The sequence below is a fragment of the Peromyscus eremicus genome, chromosome 8a (genome assembly GCF_949786415.1).
Source record: "Peromyscus eremicus chromosome 8a, PerEre_H2_v1, whole genome shotgun sequence".
Lineage (NCBI taxonomy): Eukaryota > Metazoa > Chordata > Mammalia > Rodentia > Cricetidae > Peromyscus > Peromyscus eremicus.
Genome location: NC_081423.1, coordinates 102,612,945 through 102,635,969, shown reverse-complemented (window position 1 = coordinate 102,635,969; position 23,025 = coordinate 102,612,945). Strand labels below are relative to the sequence as shown.

General features: G+C 51.0%; 2 protein-coding genes across 3 annotated transcripts; both read right to left on the bottom strand.

The window, feature by feature from the left end:
* Positions 1–1,658: 1,658 nt before the first annotated feature.
* On the bottom strand, positions 1,659–6,744 carry Mrpl12 (mitochondrial ribosomal protein L12). Its single transcript, XM_059270765.1, has 6 exons — positions 6,736–6,744; positions 5,782–6,128; positions 5,106–5,292; positions 4,778–4,864; positions 2,165–2,302; positions 1,659–2,036 (listed from the first exon to the last, which is right to left on the bottom strand). The coding sequence occupies exons 1-6, from the start codon at positions 6,742–6,744 to the stop codon at positions 1,920–1,922; spliced, it is 885 nt and encodes a 294-aa protein (XP_059126748.1). The 3' UTR covers positions 1,659–1,919.
* Positions 6,628–23,021, bottom strand: Hgs (hepatocyte growth factor-regulated tyrosine kinase substrate). Of its 2 annotated transcripts, none has more exons than XM_059272281.1 (22): positions 22,889–23,021; positions 21,525–21,609; positions 20,786–20,861; positions 20,300–20,392; positions 19,080–19,203; positions 17,958–18,010; positions 16,983–17,051; positions 16,177–16,301; positions 13,729–13,807; positions 13,549–13,647; positions 13,305–13,400; positions 12,315–12,353; positions 12,087–12,230; positions 11,939–11,998; positions 11,301–11,511; positions 10,795–10,967; positions 10,580–10,720; positions 10,327–10,501; positions 7,914–8,047; positions 7,712–7,831; positions 7,482–7,568; positions 6,628–7,202 (listed from the first exon to the last, which is right to left on the bottom strand). In XM_059272281.1, the coding sequence occupies exons 1-22, from the start codon at positions 22,923–22,925 to the stop codon at positions 7,092–7,094; spliced, it is 2,331 nt and encodes a 776-aa protein (XP_059128264.1). In that variant the 5' UTR covers positions 22,926–23,021; the 3' UTR covers positions 6,628–7,091. The 2 variants fall into 2 exon arrangements, with proteins under 2 accessions (XP_059128264.1, XP_059128265.1); XM_059272282.1 differs by having other exon boundaries at positions 11,301–11,508.
* Between the last annotated feature and the right edge of the window lie 4 nt (positions 23,022–23,025).

Below are 23,025 nucleotides of genomic sequence, written 5' to 3'. Positions count from 1 at the left end.
TGAAAGCTGGAAATTTACTGACCAGAGGACCTCAACCCATGGGAGAAAGCTTACAAGGTACAGAGCAAGGACAAACCCCAACAGAGAAATGGAAGCCAGGAGCTGAGGACTAAAATCTCATCTTTGAGACAGGTTCTTACTATGCAGCACAGGTCAGCCTCAAATTGTTGGGAAGGCATTCCCTCGACACACAGTTACGTAATTAAGGGGCCCCGACCCTGGGAGGTACTTACCACCAGTCTGCGTCACCTGCCTGCTAGGGGCTGTAGTTGCCCTCAGACTTTTTTCTATAATTTATTTGTATCTTGTGTGCATTGGTGTTTTGCCTACATGTATGTCTGTGTGAGGGTGTCATCCCCTGGAAATGGAGTTACAGGCAGGTATGAGCTGCCATGTGGGTGCTGGGAATTAAAATCAGGTCCTCTGGAAGAGCAGCTCTCAACCACGGAGCCATCTCTCCTGGGCCCCTGCCTTCAGATTTCTAAGTGCATGGCCAGAAAAACATCCAGAATCACAGGAATGAGGTTAACTTAAGGGCCAAAGAGGTCAAGGTCACTCTACCCACTGACTAGAAACTCTGGCCCTGGCTAAGATGATAGTCAGTGCAGAGGTGAACTTTCCAGGCCACAAGACAAGCCCAACCTGGAGTTCTACAGCTCACTCACTACCTGCCCCAGGTGTTAGTGGGATCTGGCAGGTCATGCTTAGGCCTCCTGGTAGCCACCTTTGTGGTGATAGCCCTGAAGTGCTGCTGGAGAATCATTAACCAGAACAGTGTGGCCATGAGCAATCCTCATGGAGGCCAGGAGTTCAGCCAGGAAGTTGTGGTTTCCTAGTTATGTGACTTGAACTGGCCCACAGCTGGGTGGGGTTACCAGATCTCGGGCTGTTCTCACAAAGCAACACTGCAGAGCACACTGCCCTCTTGTGGTCTCTCAGAGAAACTGCAAAAATTCTTCCAAGTCAGTGGTATCTTCTGCTCAAACACTCCTGAGGATTTGGGCTCTGGTCAAAGACCAGCTGAAGAAACTTCTGTTCCTCTCCCAGGCTCTGCCTAGAGGTCTAGGAACAAAAATAGCTACTCCACACCCTACATGTGGGGTGACTCACCTCAAGCTTAGTCAGGGTCTTCCAAGACCTGCAAGCACACGCCCCTCTCTGCCACCAAGCCCCAGCCGGGTGGGTTCTCCAGAACTCCCATCCTGCTAGCTAAGTGTGATTACCTCTGCACATACAAACCCCTTGCCTTGGGCATTAGGGTTAATAGCTCAGCCCCCACCCACACCAACTGGAGTGATGCTGGACCCAAGACTGTCTTGGTAGGTTGGGACAGTATTACACTTTGTTACTTTAAAAATTCCAAGTAGCGAAATGGAAATTCCCCATCCAAATCTCAGATCACCCCCCATCCCACCCCACCCTTGCCAAATTCCAGTTCCATACCCACCTGCTGTGCCTGTATGCACAACCTGCTGTGGGGACCAGAGGACAGGCCCCTGCACAATGGAAAGTGATTGGATGGCTGGAGACCCTCAAACATTGCCAACGGAGGAGTGGCAGGAGCAGACAGCCTGGGGAAGATCCAGGGCACACACAAGCCTCTAGGTGACCCTTTACACCACCAGCCCTGGGCACACACACCACTCACTGTACACACCTAGCCTCAACAATGTATTTTCTCAGTAGCCACCAGGGAGGTGCTCACTTTGTAAGTTCCCAAGGCAATCTCTTGAGAGCTCTCAGGCTGTAACTGCCCCTCCCCATCACAGTAGGTCCATCCTGTCCCTCTCCCAGGAGAATTCGGTCACCAGCGTCAGCAGCTGTTGCTCCCAACACACCACCTGGGAGTGAAGCAGGTGTGAGCAGGCCTTTGCCCAGGTCCCAGGGACCCCAGTCCAAAAGTCCTCAGAACAGGGGTGTCACTCCAGAACTACAGTGCCACCCACTGCTTCCAAGGCTGCCTTGATCTTTTCAGCCTCAGCTTTGGCGACGTTTGCTTTGATTTCCTGGGGCAGGGACTCCACTAGCTTCTTGGCCTAAAAGAGACAGCAGTAAACATTTGGGGTACTGAGTTGTCATTACGAAGCCCAACAAAGAAAGGCCTAGTGCCTTTCTTTCAGCACCAACACAGGGAAGGCTCTCAGGAAGGGGAATGGGGTCTCACCTGCACAAGGTTTATGCCCTGGACATAGTTCTTGATCTCCTTAATCAGTTTCACTTTGTCCACAGGCTTTGCTTCTGTCAGACGGACAGTGAAATGTGTCTGTTCTTTCTTTTTGGGGATGTCTTCTTCCTCAGTCACCTTTAGGGTGTGGAAACAAAGAGGTAAATTGAGGAAGGATGAGGTAAGGCTGCCCACCAGGACCTGCAGGTAAGATCTAAGTAGACTCTGAGCTCTGCGCTCTACAAAACATACCAGGCAGGTCACCACTCGTACCAGACCCTACTCTTTCATCTAGAGCTGCGTCTATCTCCCCACAGGGCAAGACCCTGAAACAAGCCTCACATTCCCTCTATCTCCTGACATTCTGCCCCATCCCCCCAGGTTTCGAGACAGTTACTGTGTTTGTGTTGCCCTGGCTGTCCTAGAACTTGCTCTGTAGATCAGGCTAGCCTCAAACTCAGAGATCCACCTGCCTCTGCCTCCTGAGTGCTGGGATTAAAGGTGTCTGCTACCACACCTGGCTCATTTTACCTCTTTAAAAATGTAATTGATGGGGCTGAGTAGATGGCTCAGTTGATGAAGCAGCATTTGCCTTGCGAGTATATGAGGACTTGAGTGTGATCCCTGAGCCCTGGCATGGCAGCTTGTGCCTGTAACCTTAGCACCAATGAGGCAGACAGGAGGATCCTGAGGGCCTACTGGCTAGCCAGCCTAGCCTTTTCAGCAAGTTCCAGACTGTTGTGGGATATCTGTACACTGTGTGAAGATATATTGCTGTAATTGGTGTAATAAAAAGCAGAATGGCTAGTAGCTAGGCAGGAGGTATAGGCGGGATTCCTGGGGAAAGGAAGAGGAAGAATCTAGGCGTGCAGAGGGTACCAACGGAAAACAGGAGGTGCAAGATGAAGGAGAGGTAACGCCACGTGACAAAATGTAGATTAATAGAAATGGGTTAATTTAAGGAACTCGTTAGGAACAGGCCTAAGCTAAGGCCAAGCTTTCATAATTAATAACAGGTCTCCATGTCATTATTTCGGAGCTGACTGGCAGGACAGAAAAAGGCTCGTTACACCAGGCTAACCTAGAAACTATCTCAAAATAAGGTGAGTGGTGTTTGAACAAGAGAGGCTTCCACATGAACACATGTAAGCACCCACAGGTAACAAGCAATTGTACTTATGAGGCAGGGAGAATAACAAATGCTTTGCAGATAATAAAGTTATAGAAAATTGGGACTATTTCAGTCCTCAGCCAACAAAGCCTATGTGTCAATAACCAATGACAACTCCTCCCCCACCTCCCTCTGAGATAGGGTTTCTCCATGTAACAGCCCTGGCTGTCCTAGAATTCACTCTGCAGACTAGGCTGGCCTTGAACTCAAGAGATCAGCCTGCCTCTGCCTCCCAAGTGCTAGGATTAAAGGCGTGTGCTACTATCGGCTGGCTAAATGACAACATTTAAAGCCCTGCTCTTGCAAGACAGCTCACATTGGGACAGGTGGACCATGGTCCTCCTGATCTGATATATAGAGACCTTATGGTCCAGCTCAGCCCTGGGGCATGACTGGATTGGGGTTGCACAGAATGGATATTTTTCAAAAGTACTCCAGCTTAGACAATCCTACCCTTGCTTCAGAAGTTTAGTTTGGGCTAGAAATAGTTCAGGTTAGGAGAATATGTTGTTCTTTTGGAGGGACATCAGTTTAGTTCCCAGCACCCATGTCACGTCAGGCTGGTCACAAGGGCCTATAACTCCAGCTAGAAAGAATCCAACACCCTCTTCTGTCCTCTTTAGGGACCCACATACATATGGCACACACACACACACACACACACATACACATATATGAATGAAAATAAACCTTTAAAACAAAACAGAACATTTGACTTGAATCTAGTCCTGAACAGCTTAGAATTCAGAGATGCACCCACCTCTATCTCCCAAATGCTGAGATTAAAGGTGTGTGTTACCACGCCCAGACCCTGCCCAGTTTTTAAATATTGCCCAGGTCTGTCAGCTAGATCTGTGAGGAATGCCTCTTCCTCAACACCTTCAGGTTTCATTCTTTGAAATTCTAGCCCTCTACCCAACTTAAGCTGCTTCCCTACTGGCCTGCCAACCCAAAGCACATCTCGTACGGGACGCTGGCACTCTAACATTACCACCACATCCCTGCACCTTGCCTACTTTCTCAATAGCACTCATGACTCTGCTGTTTGATGTTACCATTTATCTCTTCACACCACTGTGCTTCCTTCCTTAGGAAATAATGTCTACCAACCAGCACAGCTCAGAGCGTAGAGGAACTTGTGGACCTGAGTTTGATCCTCAGAACCCATCGTGGAAGGAGAGAACTCCCGAAAGTTGTCCCTTGACCTCTCCCCATGTGCTGTAACATGCACACCCACACATATGTACAATAATAAGTAAACAGAACAAGACCTTGCATGCCTTTGGCAGAGAGGAGTTCCCAGAAGTGTTACAGGGGAGCCCACAAAGGGGACACACTAATGACAGCTGCAGACCAAGCAGGGGCTAGAGAAATGTGCCACATGTTGGGGCCAACAGTTAACTAGGCACACAGAAATGGCTCTTCCTATTGCCCAGGCTCACCTCAGGGGCTGCAGGTGCAGCAGGGACGGCACCAGGCATCATGCCACCCATTGGCATAAGGCCGACATCCTGGATCTTCAATGTTTTCTGTAGGATAGAAGAGAAGTCAAAGTGGCTGGTTGTTTAACCACGAATGTACTTTCTAATGGAGGAACAAGACTGTTGGCTCTGGCATCTCGGAAAGCATGTCTGACAATTTACCAAACTCCCGAAACACATCCAGAAGGGACAGGGACCTCTGACCCTGGTTTGACAAATTACCAAACTCCCAAAATACAAACAGAAGACAGGGACCTTAGTCCTGGTCTGTGGAACTCTCTCCCAATACCTTCAGGAGTTCGTTGAGGTCTGAGATCTCCAGGAGAGTAAGGCTGGCAATATCTTGGACCAGCTGCTGGATTTTGGGAGGATATTCCTTGGGAGCATTATCCAGAGGTGCACCGGCGAGTGCTTCACTCTTTCGCTGGCTGCTGCTCCTCAACTGCCGCGCTGCACAGACACCAGGGACCTGTTGCCTAGACCCCCATGCAAACAGGCATCAGACCCGTGAAAGGGGCAGACTGAGGAGACCCGAGGGCACAAATGGTTCATGTGCTCAGTCCGCCACAAATGGGCCCAAAATTCACCAGTTGGGGCTAAGGGGCCTTCAAAGCTTCCCTACATTTGACAAAGAGTCTCAGGATCCCAAAGGATTATGCCGGCAATCCTGCACGAAACAGCAGGCTTCTGGTTGAATGAAATACATCAACCTAGAGGGTGCATTCTGCTGCACCAAGCATTGCAAAGCGCCGGCCTCGGGCTACGCTGCCGTCCACAGCGATGGGTCTCAGGAGCGGGAAGCTTGGGACAAAAGGTACCTGCGCCCAAGGTCGCCCAGGCCGAGCCGTCCTCTCCACGCCCCACCAGCAGGGCCGCGGAAGGTGGCCATGCGCCTGCCACCCGTTCCCTTCGGACCTGGACGAGCCCGCCGTCCCGGCAACAGCGCTCTAGACCCCCCACTATACCTGGCAAGGCGGAGCGCAGCTCCCCGCAGTCCAAGCCGCGGCCCCCACAGGCGGCTAGCCGCCGCCGGCAGCATAGCTCCGCAGGCGGGAAGGTCACACGCGGCTCTCTGCGGAAGCGACGCTCTAGCCGAGAGCAGGCGAGCTGGACGGGCCGCTCTAGCCGCAAGGCCTCCAAGCATTGGCGCCGAGGACCGCTGCTCTAGTCTGGGTTGGTTCCTGATATTACGCACTAGACGGCGCGACGCGCAGGCGCAGTCTGGGCCCGGAAGTAGTGCTGGGCTAGCGGTTACCTCCGAAAACCCTGTAGGGCACTCCTTTGTTTCTCCCGTAAAATACACAGGCGCCCCCTACATGCGGAGCTCGTCCGTGTAGACCCATGAATTCAGCTCAGTCGTCCAAGAGATTAGCGGTATAAGGAGTCTAGTTCCCTAAGCCTAAGCTAAGGGCCCAGTCCCTTGTTCTAGCAGCCTGGAACCCCTCCCCAACGCGGAGAGCTCTTTACTAGGCGCTTAGCTGAGAGGGAAAGCGCCAACACTTAGGGCTTCAGTGTCCTCACCAGAAATCAGGTTGAAATGTGTTCCAGGGTGAGATATTGAGAACTGAAACCTTAAGCAGTGGTCTGGACCCAGTAAGGCTGTAAAAGCCCACTTTTGCGCCCTTTTACAATTGCTGGGTGATGTCCTGTGTCACGTGAGTCAATATAGAGTCCCCACTCGCAAGGAGACATTTAAGACTTCCCAACCAGTACCTCCCAAACTCCAGAACTGACGCAGACTACTGGTAATGAAAAGCACCTCCCACTCTGGTCCCAAACTGAGCCTGCTGCCCCACCAGACACTCAGGACAGCCTTTGAGATACACTTTATTGTCAGTGTTCTGCACTGGAGAGATGACTGAGGAGCAGGGAAGCTAGAGACGCCTGAAGCCTCCACCCTTGCTGTTCTTTCGGGGCACCAGAGCCATGCCTGGACACCACATAGTTCACACCAGACTCTCTGGGACAGGCTAAGCATCCTCACAGCAGTCACCTGTGGCAGGCTCCAACACAGCTGGGCACTCCTCAGAGAAGGTCCTACCTGCCCTGCAAAGTCCCAGCCCCAGGGAAAGTCAGACTGCATCAGGATCAAAGCAGGGAACCAGTGACAGGAACCAGATCACGGAGGACAGGGAAGAGGGCCAGGGTGAAGGCCTACCCCTTGCTCACAGAAGGGATACTACAGGGCAATAATAGGGGAGGAATGGCTAGTTAGACACATAAGTGGTTTCTGTTGAACCGTAGTGTTACTCTGGATGGTGAGTGCCGGACTCAGTCAGTCAAATGAGATGAGCTGGGCTTCACTGCCCGGTGCTGGCGGTCCCTGTGTAGGCGGTGGCTGGGCCACAGGGGGCTGCTGCTGGGGAGGGCCAGTGGAGGGTGGCATCTGGAGAGGAAGAGCAGACAGACCTCATCACCCTTCTTTTCACACACAAGAGCTTTTGTTTAGAACAAGCTTCATCTCATCAGAGTAGATGTCCGGTTGTCACCCACACTGCCAATGCACTCACGAGGCTCCTGTAAATCTGTCCTCTTATGCACGCATACAGGTGTATGTGTTTGCACTGACTTGCATGTCCCCACTCTGACAGCTAAAAAAGCCCCCGAGTATAAACCTAGTGCAAGGGATCAAAGGAAGCAGGGAAGTGGCCTGAAGATGGCTCACCTGCTGGTACATGGGCTGTTGCCCTGTGATGTAGGGCTGCTGGGCTGGCAGAGACGCATCCTGGCCTGGAAGGGTGGTCATGAGATTCTGTGGAGAGTGAGATGGAACCTAACACTGAGTAGACTGTGACAAGAGAGACACAGATCCTTCTGGCTTGAAGAAAGCCCAAGACGGAAGGACCTGTCCTGTGCTAACCCCTCTTATGCCCAGCAGAGACTAGGTCTCTTTACCTGCATGTTGTATGGCTGGTAGCCCATGGACATTGGCTGGCTCCCCATGTAGCCTATGGTGCTGGTCTGTGGAGGCTGGGAGATGGCTGGGAGGCTCTGTGGGGCCTGAGAAGCCACAGTCTATGGAAGGAAGGGGGTGAAGTAAAGGAACAGGCAAAGGCTGGGAGCAGGTGAGAGGGAGTTAGTTACTTTGCCCACATACCTGGTAGCCTGGGGTTGGAGTGGGCTGGTAGGAGGAGTAGGCCGGGCTGGTGGTGGGCCCAGCCTGGGCCTGTGGGGCTGCCTGTGCCCCAGGGGCACCTGTTGGGTACATGTAGGCACTGACCATGCTGGGATCTGTGACAAGAAAGATGAGCTGGTTCAGAACGACAGAGTGAGAAGAGAATGCCCTTTCCTGGGGTTCTCCTTTTGTTGTGTCTTTCAGAACCAAGCACGTTTCACATTCTTATAAAAGGTAGGTAAAGCCAATAAGGGAGAAAATAGGTCCTAAAAGAAAATGAAAGCAGAAAAAAAAAAAAAAAAAGAAGCTAATTCTTTTTGTTTTGGTAGTGCTAGGGGCCGAACCCAGCTAATGTCTTGTACATGCTAGGTAGGTGCTCTACCTGAGCTACAGCCCCACCCTTCAAACTGTATTGAAACAAGGGCTAGTCACAGTGAAGGGAAGGGGCTAGAAGAGTTGACATGAGAATTCTGAAGCTCATAACTTGGAGTTTCACAATCCAGACAAGAGGAACACAGACAAACACCCTCTCCTACAGTAGCTCAAGCTAACACTCCAGGAAAGACTATGTTGGACAGAAATGAACAAATATATCAGGGACAACGAAGGACACCCCCAGCTGTCAGGATGAGAAGAAGTAGAGTGAACTTAGTCTGCATACCACATCGACATACTCTACAAAGTCCTCTGTGACACCCTAAGAACCCAGGCCTTACTGTCTGCTGGAACACAGGTCTTTGCACTTGGGATCTTCTTGTCTCAACCTCTCAAGTGGTGGATTATAGCTGTACACCACCACACACAGCCTTAATGGCTATCCCCACAAAGAGGAAGCAGGATCCCAGAGATCCAAAGAATGGACAAGCCAAGCAGAGTACTAAGCTGACCTGGTCAAAAGGTGACAGGCTAGTAAAGGTTACAGAAGTGGTTGGCCGACTCACATGGGCCCTACCAACGATAGAGAGATGGGATAGAGAGATGACTCAGCAGATATAAGAGCACACTCCTCTTTTTTTTTTTTTTTTTTTGTTTGTTTGTTCGGTTTTCCCTAACAGGGTTTCTTTGTGTAGCCTGGCTGTCCTGGAATTCACCCAGTAGATCAGGCTAGCCTTGAACTCAGAGATATTTGCCTATCTCTGACTCCAAAGTGCTGGGATTAAAGGTGTGCACCACCACTGCCCGGCTCAGAGCACACTCCTCTTACAGAGGATTCAAGTTTAGATCTTAGTTCCTATGTCAGGTGGCTCACAATCGCCTGTAATTACAGCTCCAAAGGATCCAACTACCTCGTGTGGCCTCTGAAAGCACCTGCACTCCCATGCACATACTTAGACAAAGACACAGATATACATATAATTAAAAACATAAAACTTGGCCAGATGTAGTGCCACACACCTTTAATTCCAGCACACAGAAGGCAGAAGCAGGAGGATCTCTAGGAGTTCAAGGCCAGCCAGGGCTACAGAGACCCTATCTCAGCAAACAAACAACAGGGCAGTGGTGGCGCACGTCTTTAGTCCCAGCACTCTGGAGGCAGAGGCAGGCGGGTCTCTGTGAGGTCAGCCAGGCCCACACAGAGAGACCCTGTCTATAGCAGTGAAAAACTGTTCCCCTTTGAACAAAATGTCCATAAGCTCACACCTACATAAATGACAAGGGCAGAGAAGGGAAAGTACCTCCTCCAGAGGAAGGATGGTGACTAAAAGAAAGGTACCACTTGGCAAACACAAGTTCAAGCAAAACTTAGAAGATGCAGGAGTCTGAGTACCAAGGGATTTGTTGTCTCAAGGTCTTTTCTAAAATGACACCTACTGATAACGGAAACAGATGGGATGCCTGCTGAGCCTACCTCAGCCCCATGGCAGTGATGCATCTAAGCAACACAATGTACCTCACATGCCAAAGCTCCATCTTGTGCCTTTCTGACTAAAGGTGTAGTCCATGGCATAAGCAAGCACAAACACCAGACAAACCAAACTGAAGGCATCTTGCCAACTTCAGGACAGTGCTCATGAGGTGCTCAGGTCAGCACCACACAGCACAAAACAGAATGTGCAGTGTTCAGAAGAGAACAAGGTGGGACAGGCTGACAGATACAGTAACAAGGGGCTTTTCTATTAGCACAGAAGTCTTCGCTGGGGCAGTGTGTGATAATGACCTGCTGTGATCCACTGTCTCCTGTCTGTGAGCACATCCTGATTTTAGGAAGTGCATTGTGGGTGAAGGGCTTTCACCTGCCCCTCACTCTAGAAGAGATCAGGAAAGAAGTTGTGTGTGTATATGAACAGATGTTTCCATACGGACAGGAAAAAACAACTGTAGAAAAATATTCACTTCGAGGATTTGGAAAAAGCTTTGGAGTAGTCTCACAACCTCTGTAAGCTGGCAAGGTTACCTGCTGTGGTGCCAGGCATGCTGGGGTAGGGACCAGTGGCTGGGGCTGGCTGGCTCATGTACACACCATGCATTGGGGAGCCCTCTACTGAGCCTGCTGGGCTGAAGGTACCAGGAAAGCTGGTTGGGCCTGACGGCTGGTAGAGTACACCTCCAGCTGTGGGCATAGCCTGGAGCTAGAGACAAAGAAGAGCCAACAGTCAGTGTGGTTGTCCTTGGCCCATGAGGGGCAAAGCGGGGTGGGTAGCACATGCCTGGGCATAAGGCAAGGGGAAGGCAGGCATCTGGGCGCGCATCTGGACCGTCTGCTTCTGCTGCTCCAGGCGCATCTGCCGTTCCTTCTCCTGCTCCTGCAGGCGCTGGATAGCCAACTGCCTCTGTACCTCCAGGTACTCCTACAGCCAACAGACAGGTGGTAGTCAGGCTAGCCTGGGCCTCCCCTACCCACATGCCAGGTAAAGTGCCACACCTGCTTCTTCTGTCTCATGATCTCCAGCTTCTGTGCCAGTTGGATTTGGCGTTGGCGCTCGGCCTCCTCAGCTGCCCGGCGCAGTTTTTCCCGGTGTTCCTCACGCAGGGCACTCAGAGCTCCTCGGGCATCACGTATCTGTGCCAGCTTATCCTGGAGCCCCTCATAGTACACTGTGTGCAAAGAACAGGGCAACTCAGATCTCTCACAGCCTGGAGGCCTAGTTGGTATGGACTTCTGCTCTGTCTGGGCAGGGCTGCTAGCACTAGGCTGTGGCTGGAAAGGAGCAGAGCAGGCCCCACCAATGGGAACACTGCCCAAGAGCATTCTCTGGAGGAATCAAGAGCCTCAGTGGAGTATGGGCAAGGAGCCCTGGGTCTCACAAGACCCAGGAACAATTAAGTTAACCACTGAATGGGGCTCACAAGACTACTGCCTGTGAGAGCTGAAACCCATGACGCCCACCATGGCTCTAGAGTGACCCTCGGAGGCACTTGGACACCTACACCTGCGCTCATCCAGCTGGTTGAGCAACTCCAGCAGCTGCGGGTGCATGCTGTTGATGGACTGGAAGAGTGACAGCACAGCCGAGTCGTTGGTGATGCTGCGGCCCCGCATGTGGTTGCTCTTCATACGGTTGACAAAGGTAGTGACAGCATTCTGTAGGGCCTTCAGGAACTGCTCGTGGCTCTCCTCTGACTCCCCATTCTGGTACTGCTAGAGACGTAAAGCAGGTGGCTGAGTACCACCACGCCAGGGGTGAACACTCTGCCTCCTAAGCCTAGGAAGTATCTTTGTGAAGGTGCCAGGCTGGCAGACAGGCGTTGCCCACTGTGTTTAGAGCCTGGCACGGACAAATGATCTAGTCCTTAGCCTGCTTGAAAAGTGAAAATCGTCAGCATCCCTGGTCTACACACAAAGCAACACAGCACAGACTAAGGCTCTCATCCACCAGGACACTGTTCCTCAACTTAGAGCTGGGTAGGAACCTGCCTGGGTATCACTGGCAGACAGCTCAGAAGTCCAGGGAGAGGGAGGGCCTCCTCTGAGCTTCTCTGGAACATGGGGACCACAGGGCACCTGGAGCCTGAGAGACTCCTTGCTCTAACATAGCCCTCCAACCAAGACAGGATGCAGAGCTTACCTCACTAAAGGGGCCACTGGAGGGAGTTATGGACTGAGAGTCTGTCTCTGGAAGAGGACCCTGGAAGAGATCAGAGACTAAGGGCATCTTTGGCCAGCTTCATACCTTGCCCTAAGGACTGACAGTCAAGAGTGCAGAGGAGCCTTACCTCCACCATGCTGTTGGGGGCTGTATGCCCCTCCCCAGGCTGGGCAGCTGGCTCTGTAAGGGGCACAGGTGCAGATGGTGTGGGGCTCTTCCGAGCCTCTTCCTGTTTCTTCTCCCAGTAGTTCCGGTTGAGGTACCGTGCAAGCTGTGAAGCAATGAAGGAGGGAGAGGGAGTTACTGGTGTGAGTTAGGAAGCAGAAGACTGCAGCATTGACACTGTGCTGCTTACCTCAGGGTCGATGTCCTCAGCCAGAGGTGCCGATGAGTTCTGGGGAGACAAGCAGAGTCTGAGCAATGACAGGATGAAGGAGGCAATCATGTGATCCCCAACCAGTCATTCAGACAGGAACCCAGATGGTACCAAATAACAGCAGATCACAGGGCTGGCCAATGTTCTAGCCACCTGTCTGGCACCTGCCAGCCCTTCCCTTCACAGGCCCTTTGGGGCTGGCATCCACTTTCCTTCTTGGCAATAAACTCTTTTTTTTGTTTGTTTTTTTGAGACAGGGTTTCTCTGTGTAGCTTTGCGCCTTTCCTGAAACTCACTTTGGGCAATAAACTCTTAAGATCCTGAGTTATGAAACTGTCATGTATCACTAAAATCTTTATAAGGTACAGGGCAGCACCGGCCAGGCCTCACTGACTTCCTAGGAGAGGTGCCAACACTTCGCATGGACACTGTGCCGAGCTCTAATGAAGCCCTAGTGTGTGGACCGTACTCAAAAACCTGGGGAGGAGGAGTTCCTCAACTCCAGCCCCATCTGTGGCTGGCCACTCTACAGAGCTCTGCAGTTTCCAGGTGAGGTTCTAAGTTGGCTACATCTTCACTCCCATTTACAGGACTGAGGGTGGGAGTGAGGCGGATCTCCAGGAGGTGAGATCTGTAATAATTAATATATGCAAGGAGTGTGGAAGGTTCATCTCCCTGGCAGGGGCCTCTCTTGGTGTCCTCTGTACCCCTATAAGAAAGCCCCAAGGCCGGGCGGTGGTGGCGCATGCCTTTAATCCCAGCACTCGGGAGGCAGAGCCAGGCGGATCTATGTGAGTTCGAGGCCAGCCTGGGCTACCAAGTGAGTCCCAGGAGAGGCGCAAAGCTACACAGAGAAACCCTGTCTCGAAAAACCAAAAAGAAAAAAAAAAAGAAAGCCCCAAACCAGCAGAACCCTTTTGGTGATCCCTGGAAAGAGAGAAGCCAGCCTAGCTGACATGGCTCACTCACCACAGGTGAGGAATACAGACTGCCGGCTGGGGGTGCAGATGACGCCAGGGGTGTAGGCTCTGCCTTTGGGTGCGCTGTGTATGCTGACTTCTGTCTCTGAAACAGAACCAGGAACAGACATCATTAGGGGAGCGTGTGGCCCAGGCTAAGGAAGAGAGCCTCCACACACCTCATCTCCAAACATCTGGGGCCCTCCATCAGCTGGGGAAACTCAAGGTGGCCCTCACAGGGCCCTGAGGCTTACCATCCTCTCTTTCTCCTCAGCCTCTGACTGTGAGAGGGCCAGAGCCAGCTGCAGTTCCTCCTCTTCCTGCAGGGCTGTCTCATCCCGCTTCGGGGGCAGCTGAGGACAGACACGGTGGAGTGAGGAGGGCCCCAGGGAAGAGGGGCAAAGGTGTTCTGGGGATGAGGAGGGGCCTCGTACCTGAGACTGCTGTGACAGGGGGCTGGTCAGGTACTCGGGAGGCAGCTCTGTGGTAGAGGCAGCCTTTCCTTCTGCTTTCCTGCAGGCAAGATGAGACACTGTAAGTGACCATACACTGACACCAGCCTCCCAGGGATTCCCTCACACCATCTCCAAAGACCAACAATGACGGTCCTACAGGCACATGTGGCTCCAGGGAATGGCAGGAGGGACCCTTGCCCCTCAGCCAGCTGCAGAAAATGAATGGGTCACTTGGCTTAAGTCAGTTCCTCTCCTGGAAATGGCATTTCAAAACCCTTTCCTGGCTGAGCTCAGCAAGGGCCTTTCTATAGCACCTAGACACTGCCTACTGCACCTACCATGACCAGCAATGGGCCTTCCCCTCAGAAGATGCCAGTAAGGGCAGCAAGGTCCAGGCAGGCCAAGAATTTTCTGCGTTTGAGACAGATCAGAGATTTCTCCACAAAGTGCGGCTGAGGGCCACATGTATATAGCATCATCAGGATTCCAACCCACACATGCTCTTTTCTAAAAGAAAAACCACGCTAAAGCATGTCTACACACACTGAGGGGAGGAAGGAAGCCAAGCAGCCAGCATTACAGGACACAATGGTTGGAAATGAACCTCTGCAGAACGAGGTGGGTTTCACAGATGGAAAGCACTGTGCAAAAGCCGAGGCCAAGACTCATCTGGGATCAAGGCCCTTCCCATTTAAAGGCAAAAGAGCTTCTTTCAGCAAAATCTGTGCCCTGACAAGTGATGTGATGCCGTGTTCAGTGTGACTAACTGGCCATAGAAATCCACTATACTGGGGGCTAGCGAGATGGCTCAGCAGCTACAAACACGTTCTGTCTTCCAGAGGACCAGATTCCTAGCCCTCTGTGAGGCAGCTCACAACTACCGGTCACTCCAGTTCCAGAGGGATCTGATGCATCTGGCCTACTCAGGCACCTGCATACATCTGCACATGTCTATACACAGACAAACACATACATATAATTGAAAATAAAAAAGTGAGCTGGGAGATGGCTCAGCAGTTAAGAGCACTGGCTGCTCTTCCAGAGGTCCTGAGTTCAATTCCCAGCACCCACATGGTGGCTCACAACCATCTATAGTGTGATCTGATGCTCTCTTCTGGCATAAAGGTGTACATGCTGACAGAGGACTCATATACATAAAATAGATCTTTAAAAAATAAAAAATGTATCTTTAAAGAAAAAGAAAAAAAAGAAGTGATCCCTCTATAAACTGTGATTGGGTACACATTCTCTTATCTGCTTCTGTGATGTTGGCTCTGACTAGATGTGAAGCTTTTCAAAATCCACAGTCATTCACTGTAGACTTCACTGAAATGCATACCCTATTTAATGTCAGTGTATTCTGGAACATTAAAAAAAGGGGGGACGGCAAACAAAACAAAAAACAAGAGCTTCTTTAGGAGCAGCCTCCTCACCCAACTCAAAGGTCATCAGTGACAGATGGGAGAGGGTCACAGCCTCGCACCTGGGGCTCTCACCAGAAACATACACTCTGCAGCTAAGCACTCAGTAGCCTCAGACGATCCTAATGGAGGGATGTACACAGGGCCCACACCCTGGGAACGTGCATCACACGTAACAGAGGCTGAAAACACTATCCTGGTCAAGGAACCTGGGAAGGTATGATAATACAGAGACTATGCTCTGAAGACCCAAGAGATCCCAACAGAGACAAAGCCACAAAGACCCTTCTAGGACAGTGGTCAAACTGGAATACCCACAGGACAGGTGCTAGCAACACAACATCACATGACCTATGACAATACAGCACCGACACCTCAGATCATCTCTGGGCGTGTTCAAGCATAAAGGACCATGAAGAACACACAACTCACTTCAGGAGCATCAAAATCACTCAGTGGGAGTAAAGTGCCTGCAGAGCCAGCAAGATGGACCTAATTTTGTTCCCCAGAAGAAGAGAATCGACTCCATAGGCACACCAACCACAGCATTAGCACTCACACCCAATTATGTCTCCTTCCCAACCCCAACAAATGTTAAAATTTAGAATAAAATGGAAACATAGATAAAAGGTGGGCGGGGGAGATAAGATTGACCAGACAAACCACCGTTGAGAAATCCAAGGGAAGGGCTTGCACACGTGTCCCTGTAGACACACTTTGTACCACACTCACCCCTTTTCTGTAAGCATTATGTCTTTCTTTCCTTTTGGTTCTTTTTGAGACAGGGTCTCACGCAGACCTTAGCTGATCTGGAACTTGCTATGTAGATTAGGCTATTGTGGGGCCCTGTCACCCTACCCACCCGCCTGTTCTGGAATTTGGGATGGTGGAGCTGCCTGGTAAAGCTGCATGGGCTTGCCTCTTAACACTTCTGACAGTGCTTCAGGAGCCTGTGAGGTCTACAGCCCTGAAGCATGACAGAGTACCCAGGGAGTCTACAACTCACTTGTTCAGCTGCTCATAGCAGGGCTCACACACGCGCACCTCCTTCTCAATGCCGAACTTAGGGATGGTGGAGTACTTGGAAGAGCACTTGCCGCAGAAGATCTGCCCACATGCCCGGCAGTGGTGCTGTGAGATAGAGCAGGACAGGTCCAGTGACACTGGTTACGGTTACCCTGATTGCCTGTCAGCCAGAACTGCCTTGGACAGTGTTACGAATTGGAGCAGGGACAAGCAGAGCAAAAGAGATGGAGACTTGTAGGAAACTCAATTTCAGCCACCATTTGGAGGATAAGAAAGGAATTAAAATTAAACAACAGGCAGGGCAGTGCACTCAGAAGGCAGAGGCAGGCGGATCTCTGTGAGTTCGAGGCCAGCCTGGCCTACAGAGCGAGATCCAGGACAGCTGGGGCTACACTCGAAGAAAAAGAAGAAGAAGAAGAAGAAGAAGAAGAAGAAGAAGAAGAAGAAGAAGAAGAAGAAGAAGAAGAAATAATAATGAGTCTTCACCCAACCCTGGAGAAATACTACAGTAGTGGTTCTGACTCGGACCTCAGCCTAAGCTTGGGATGTCAGATCCCCATGGTGAAACTGGGCCTTGCCCGTGACGCAAACTTCAAATGAGGATACTGATCATCATTGAGGCCAAACACCAAGCTCTTGCTTCAAGTACCAACCAGTTCTTAGCTGGATTTGCCTCCAAAACCATCAGGCTGGAGCAGAAGAGACAGGACCACCCAAAAGGAGCATGGCTTTTTGAGAAGATGGCAGGGGTGTGGAACTGAGCACTCAAGTCCCTGGGGTACTCACTTTACGGGTCACCACTCCAAACTGTACTCTGCACCGGTGGCATTCCTCCGCATCCACCCAGTCAGGGGCCTAGGGACAACAATCATGATCACATACCATTCCCTTCCAAGTGCCTGAGACGGCAGAACTTACCCCATGTCCCAGATAGGAAAAGCACCCAGAGAGGGTCCCAATGTGCCAAGCTCCCCAAATCAGTAGCCCAAACCACATGACCCAGGGTTAAGTTGCTTCAAAAAAAGAACCTTCTCCTAACAGACTTCCTGTCAAAGGTATAATCCTGATTTGTGAATGTGGAGTTTCATGTTATTGTTATATTTTTGAAAGAGGGTCTCTATGTAGCCCTGGCTGTCCTGCAACTCACTGTGTAGACCAGGCTGGCTTTAAACTCACAGAGATATGCCTGCCTCAGCTTCCAAAGTTCTGAGATTAAAGGTGTACACCATTACAACTAACCTTGTTCTAAGGTCGTGTAAAGGAATTCACTCCCTTATTTTTTCTTTCTTTCCTTCCTTTTCTTTTTTTAAAAATAGTGCTACAGATTAAACCCAGAGCCTTGTACATGCCAAGTAAATGCTCTACCCCTTGAAGCACACTCCAAGCCTAAATGCTTTTTAGCCACATGAACCCAGTAGCTACAGCCCAATGGCATTATAAACTCTTTTCAACCTGGCCTATGGGAACAACTGCTTTTTTTTTTTTTTTTTTCTTTTCTTTGCTGAGTGCTGAACCCTGAACCACCTCGTTCATGATAGGCAAGAGCTTTACAATGAGCTAAATCCCCAAGGCTTCACATTTTCTTTCTTTTGAGTCAGAGTCTCATTATATACTTAGCACAGGATGTCCTAGAGTTCATGGAAATCCTCCTCTGGAATGCTGGGACTAAAGGCATGAGCCATCCGTACCGAGTCCCAAGACCTCCCTCCTTCCCCAAAAGAGCTTCTAAGACTGACTAGCAGTGGATGACCCAGAACTCACTCTTTCAGCAGCAAACATGGCATCACTTTCCTTGAATTCCGGGAAGACATGTCCTAGAAGAAAAAAAAAAGCAGTTGCTACCGTAGGTCAGGTTGAAAAGGGTTCATGATGCCATTGGGCAGTAGCAGTGCACACCTTTAATCCCAGCACTTGGGAGGCATTGGCAGGTGGATCTTAGTGAGTTCGAGGCCAGTCTGATCTACATATCAAGTTCCAGGACAGCTAGAACTGTTACACAGAGAAACGCCCCCAAAAGAGAGAGAGAGAGAGAGAGAGAGAGAGAGAGAGAGAGAGAGAGAGAGAGAGAGAAGCTCTTTAGCCGCCAAGCCCTGGTCTAAAATCTGCAAGTGACTTCCTGCTACACACACAGCAGTAACACATTCTGGTCTTGCTCTCCTCTGGCATGAACTACTCTTCTGTCCCTCCAGCAGGTCCAGTGGACTCTGACCCCAGGGTCTGAACTCAAGTCCTCTGCAAAAGGTGCCAAGGCAGAGCTGGAGAGACAGCCTAGTGGTTAAGCACTGGCTGCTTCTTCCAAAGGACCCCAGTTTGACCCAGCACACAAATGGTGGCTCACAACCATCTGTAACTCTAGTCCTCAGGAGGTCCAGCACCCTCTTCTGACCTTCAGGGGCACCAGGCACGCATGTGGTCCACAGACATACACTGCAGGCAAAGTATCCATACACATTAAAACAAAACAAAACAAAATAAAAAATGTGCCAAGGTCCTGGGGTTGCTCAGAACTCCTAGAATCCACTGTATTGACTTGAGAGGTCTTCCAAGACTGCTCATCCTGTGCTACCCCAAGAAGCATATCACTCTGAGTATACTTGTCACCAGACTTTACTGTTTCCTGCCTGAAAATATAGTCTACTGCCTCCCTGTTGGGTGGAGGCGTAGAAAGCAGGACTTCGTCAAGAGACTGACCTCTCTCCATGGGGCTTTCCAAGACTTGGGAAACACCACCTCCTTAGTCTCACTGCCAATCACTCAGGGAGGACAAGTCTACCCTCCCTTGTCCCTTATCACTGGGACGATTTAGCTTAATTGCTAGCAAAACAACCCTAAGGCTCCTGGTGGCCTTGTTCCCAGCCTGGAGCTGGGGCAGTTCTAACTCACCTTCTACTTTCATGATCTGGTATGTGTCCTGGACCACCTTGTACTTGGGCTCATTCCGGAACGCATGTGCCCAGGCCTGGATCAGGTACAGGATCTTGTTCCGAACATTAACTTCCACTTGCCTCTGTGGAGCAAGAAGGAAGTAGGGAGGGCTGCAGGAGAAGTGTCTGAGGCCTCAGTGGGAAGAGTCATCTAGACCAACTGCCCTGAATAGAGACAATTGGCATAAAGGCCAAGGAGAGTCCCTGGGTGGCTGCCAGGCACCAATCTATCTCAGGAGCGACTCTCCTGAGTATGTACACGTGTGCATCGTCACAATTCTTAATCCTGAAAGAAATCAGAGGACCTCCAGAAGCTACACTGCTTCATGTTCCTAATCTACAACCATGTTTCCTTCTCCATTTCTCCATGGGACAGTTCCACAATTGGGGTCCACAAATGGCACTCTCTTAGGGAGGTCATGACACCAGCCTGTTGCCTCTGCAGGATAACAGAACCAAGTGTGCCGACATGCCAGCAGGAGGTCTCCAGATGCTTTGCCCTTCTCCGGCTATGCAAAGAACTGGCCCAGGTCTGATTTAGGCCCCAAGTGAGAGGGGCCCAGCTAACAGCTCAGTGCCTGAGACAGGTTCTTGGCAGCATGGGTTAAGGGTGGAGCTTCCTGTGAGACCAAAGCCTGATGCTGTGTCACATGAAATAGCATCACTTTGCCCAACCCACAAACCCAGCTGCATCACCATCCACATCACAACCCCCCAGGTGGTCCTGGGGACAATCTCACATGGATCCAGAGAGCCTTCCCTCCTCCCTCCCTGGGGCAGCTCCTTGCTCTACCATTTTGCCCTCCTGACTCTGTCACAGATACACCTAAACTTTAACTTCTGCACCTCCACTGCTCAGACCTCTCCCACTCCTGAATGGGTCACTCCAAACCTCTTCCCCAAGCTCCTACTTACACAGATACTCCATGACCACCTCTGCCCACAGTTCTAAAAGACTCAGCCCCATGCCCTGCTTCTGAAGCCTTCCCTGGTCCAAGAAGAATAGTGTCTTCCTCATGCACATGAGCCTGGAGGTGTCTCTCCCCGGGCCTAGGTCAGACTCACAGACCATTCACAGGGACCTCCTCTTTCACACCCACTGCTCCCCTGGCTGTAGGGCCCACAAACACTTAAAGAGCTGGTAGTATAGCTAGCTCCACCTTCTCTCATGACACATACCTTCAGCAGCTCCTTTAGTTCTTCCATGGTCTGTTTGTTAGCCACTTCATCATGGACTGTCTGGCCACAGTTCTTTACCACAGACTCCATCACCTGAAAATCCCAAGGAAGAGAAAGGCCTAGCTTGTGTCCAGAGCAGGGCCTTTCTCTTGCTGGAAGACAGGCCTCTGAGCCCACTCAACCTGTCAGAAACCCCAGCAGCACCCAAAGACAGGCTGCAGGTCTGGTAACACCCTGTGGTCAAAGGTGACGCCATCTCAGCCTTCATGGTGTTTGGACTACAGGTGGAGAAGCAGCATCTTTGCTACTTCCTCTCTTCCCACAAGCGTGCTCAAGCTCAGTGGCAATGCTCACAACTGTACTTAGTGCTAGAGGGATTCCATTGGCCTCTATGTTCCTGGAAATTGGGCATGGCTGCCTGACAGTGGCAGGAAAAGAATCTTTGAGTGTGGAGACCAAAAGACACTGCAGCAGGGTTCTAGTTACCTCCAGGGCATACAAAGCCACGTGTGGGTTCTTGTCATTGACCTTCTTCTTGATGGAATTTATAGCATATTTTGCTCTGAAAAAAAAAAAACAAGCATTAGTAACAGCAGTAAGAGGAAAGGAGGGGAGACATCTCAGTAAGATGAGGAAAGCTCTCCACCATCTCTATTTTTTGAGACAGGGTTTCATGTAGCCCAGGCTGGCCTCCAACTCAATGTGTAGCTACAGAAGACCTTGGACTTCGAGATGGGGTCTCATTGTGTAGCCCTGGCTGTCCTTGAACTCACTATGTGGACCAGGCTGGCCTCAAACTTGCAGAGATCCTCCTGCCTCTGCCTCCCGAGTGCTGGGATTAAAGGTGTGCGCCACCACCACTGCCCGCTGACCCTGGACTTCTTATCCTGCCTTTTCCTCCCAAATGCTGTGACTATAGGCAATGCCATCATGCCTGGTTTGTGCTGTGTTGGGGATGAAACCCAAGGTTTTATACATGCTGGGCAAATACTCTGCCAACTGAACTATATGCCCGGCCTTCCACATACCATCCTTCAGACCTCTAAGTATCTACAAACTGTACAGCTTTAATCGTCCCAAAATAAAACTCGGATGCAGACCAGGCAATTGTCTACATAAAGAACTCTTGTGGTCAACTTAATCTTGGGAGAGCAGTGGGCACCAAAAGATGTCAGCATAGTACACAGCTGCCCCTCGCTTTACAGGACGGGCCCTCCTCACTTACTGTGTGTCTCCCTGACGGATCAGGTCGCAGATCTGTAGAATGGACTCCCAGTCCGTCTCCAACAGAAGCTGGCTGGTGGCTTTGTCTAAAAGAGAGAGATGTCACTCAAGGGGCCCACTGTGCTGTGCTTCCTGGGTGGCTCCCAGGTTAGCAAGTTCCCTCTTGTTAAACAGCTGAACCGAACAGAAAATCCTCTAGAAGCACACTGACAACGTTGCAAACGGCATCCTCCCGTGCAAGAAGCAAATAATGTGGAAATTAGAAAACAATGGCTGCTGTGCTTGTTCCCTATCAGCTGTCATTTCAAACTCTGAATTCACTCAGAACCTCATGAGATAGGCACTACCTCCATCCCCTTTAAAGACAGAGGGAAGTGGATGCCCGATACCACAGCTTGCTGGGCACTTTGAACTGCCATGCACTGCTGCTTCTCAATGGGGTCACCTGACCCTCAGGGTCTCATCATTTAGATGTTTTGTCCTTTATATTAGCTCTTAGCCAGGCAATCACTAGAGAGATGAGGAGGGACCATGACTTCTCCACTCCAAGTGGAGGGGGTAAAACAAAACCTCCAAGGATTCCCCAGCTAACACTCTTCACAACCTTATCACCTCCCTTTCACAAAACACACCACTTTCGTTACTGATCCAGCAAATTACTGGACTCATACCTGAAGTGTTGAACCTCCCCAGAAGTGAGAGTAAGGAAAACGCTTTATCTACAGCCCCCTTGAAAACCCTAGTTCAGGAAGAAGCAAATGAACGGACTATGGTGGCACCCTGTTGCTTGTTCCTGGACACAGGACATTTTTATTGAGAGAATGGGGCATGCATGGCAAACCCATTGTCCCTCCTAAAATTTACACTCTCCAGGAGGATCAAATAGGATCAACAAGCACCTACAACAATGAGAGAAAATGTCTTCCAAAACCCAGGGACACTTCCAGAGCCCAAGGGATAAACAGGATGGGACGGGCTGGGGTCCTAGAAGGCAGTCCCCAAGGGCCTCAAAAGGTTTGAGGGCTGTATCGATTCCACCCTTCGAGCTGGTATTAGGGTCAAAGGACCCGCATGAAGCTAAGATCTGAGTCATATACTTCATGACTCAGGACTTTGGCCCAATCAGTTCGGGGGCGTCGGACCCGGAGGAAGCGAGGTCCACCGCGGATTCCCCAAGAGCATCCCCCATTGGTCGAGGTGCACAACCCCGACGGCCACACCCGAGGCCCGGGAAAGGTGTAGTGATCCCGGGAGGCCGACGGCTGGTCAGAGCGGCCGGCCCGCTCCCCTGAGACCTATGCAGGCAGCGTCTGGCGGGTGCGCGAGAGGGCTGACGGCGAGCTGGCTGGCTGGCGGATGCGTTACCTAGGAGACGCTCGAAGGTGCCGCTGCCTCGCCCCATGGCGACCCCACTCCGGACCGACGCCGCGGATGCTCCCTCTTTCGGAGCTGACGCGCCCCCCAACTTCCGCTTCCGTCTTTCTTTTTCGGCGCGCGCAAGC

Excerpts from the sequence above, each read along its gene's own strand:
- Hgs (XM_059272281.1), bottom strand. The coding sequence starts at position 22,925 with ATGGGGCGAGGCAGCGGCACCTTCGAGCGTCTCCTAG. Across the intron at positions 17,052-17,957 it reads CCATGTTTGCTGCTGAAAGA|GCCCCTGACTGGGTGGATGC; the intron begins GTGAGTTCTGGG and ends TGTTGTCCCTAG. Across the intron at positions 13,401-13,548 it reads CTGAGGAGAAAGAGAGGATG|AGACAGAAGTCAGCATACAC; the intron begins GTAAGCCTCAGG and ends GTTCTGTTTCAG.
- Mrpl12 (XM_059270765.1), bottom strand. Across the intron at positions 2,303-4,777 it reads CTGCACCTGCAGCCCCTGAG|GTGACTGAGGAAGAAGACAT; the intron begins GTGAGCCTGGGC and ends CACACCCTAAAG. Across the intron at positions 2,037-2,164 it reads AGGGCATAAACCTTGTGCAG|GCCAAGAAGCTAGTGGAGTC; the intron begins GTGAGACCCCAT and ends TGTCTCTTTTAG.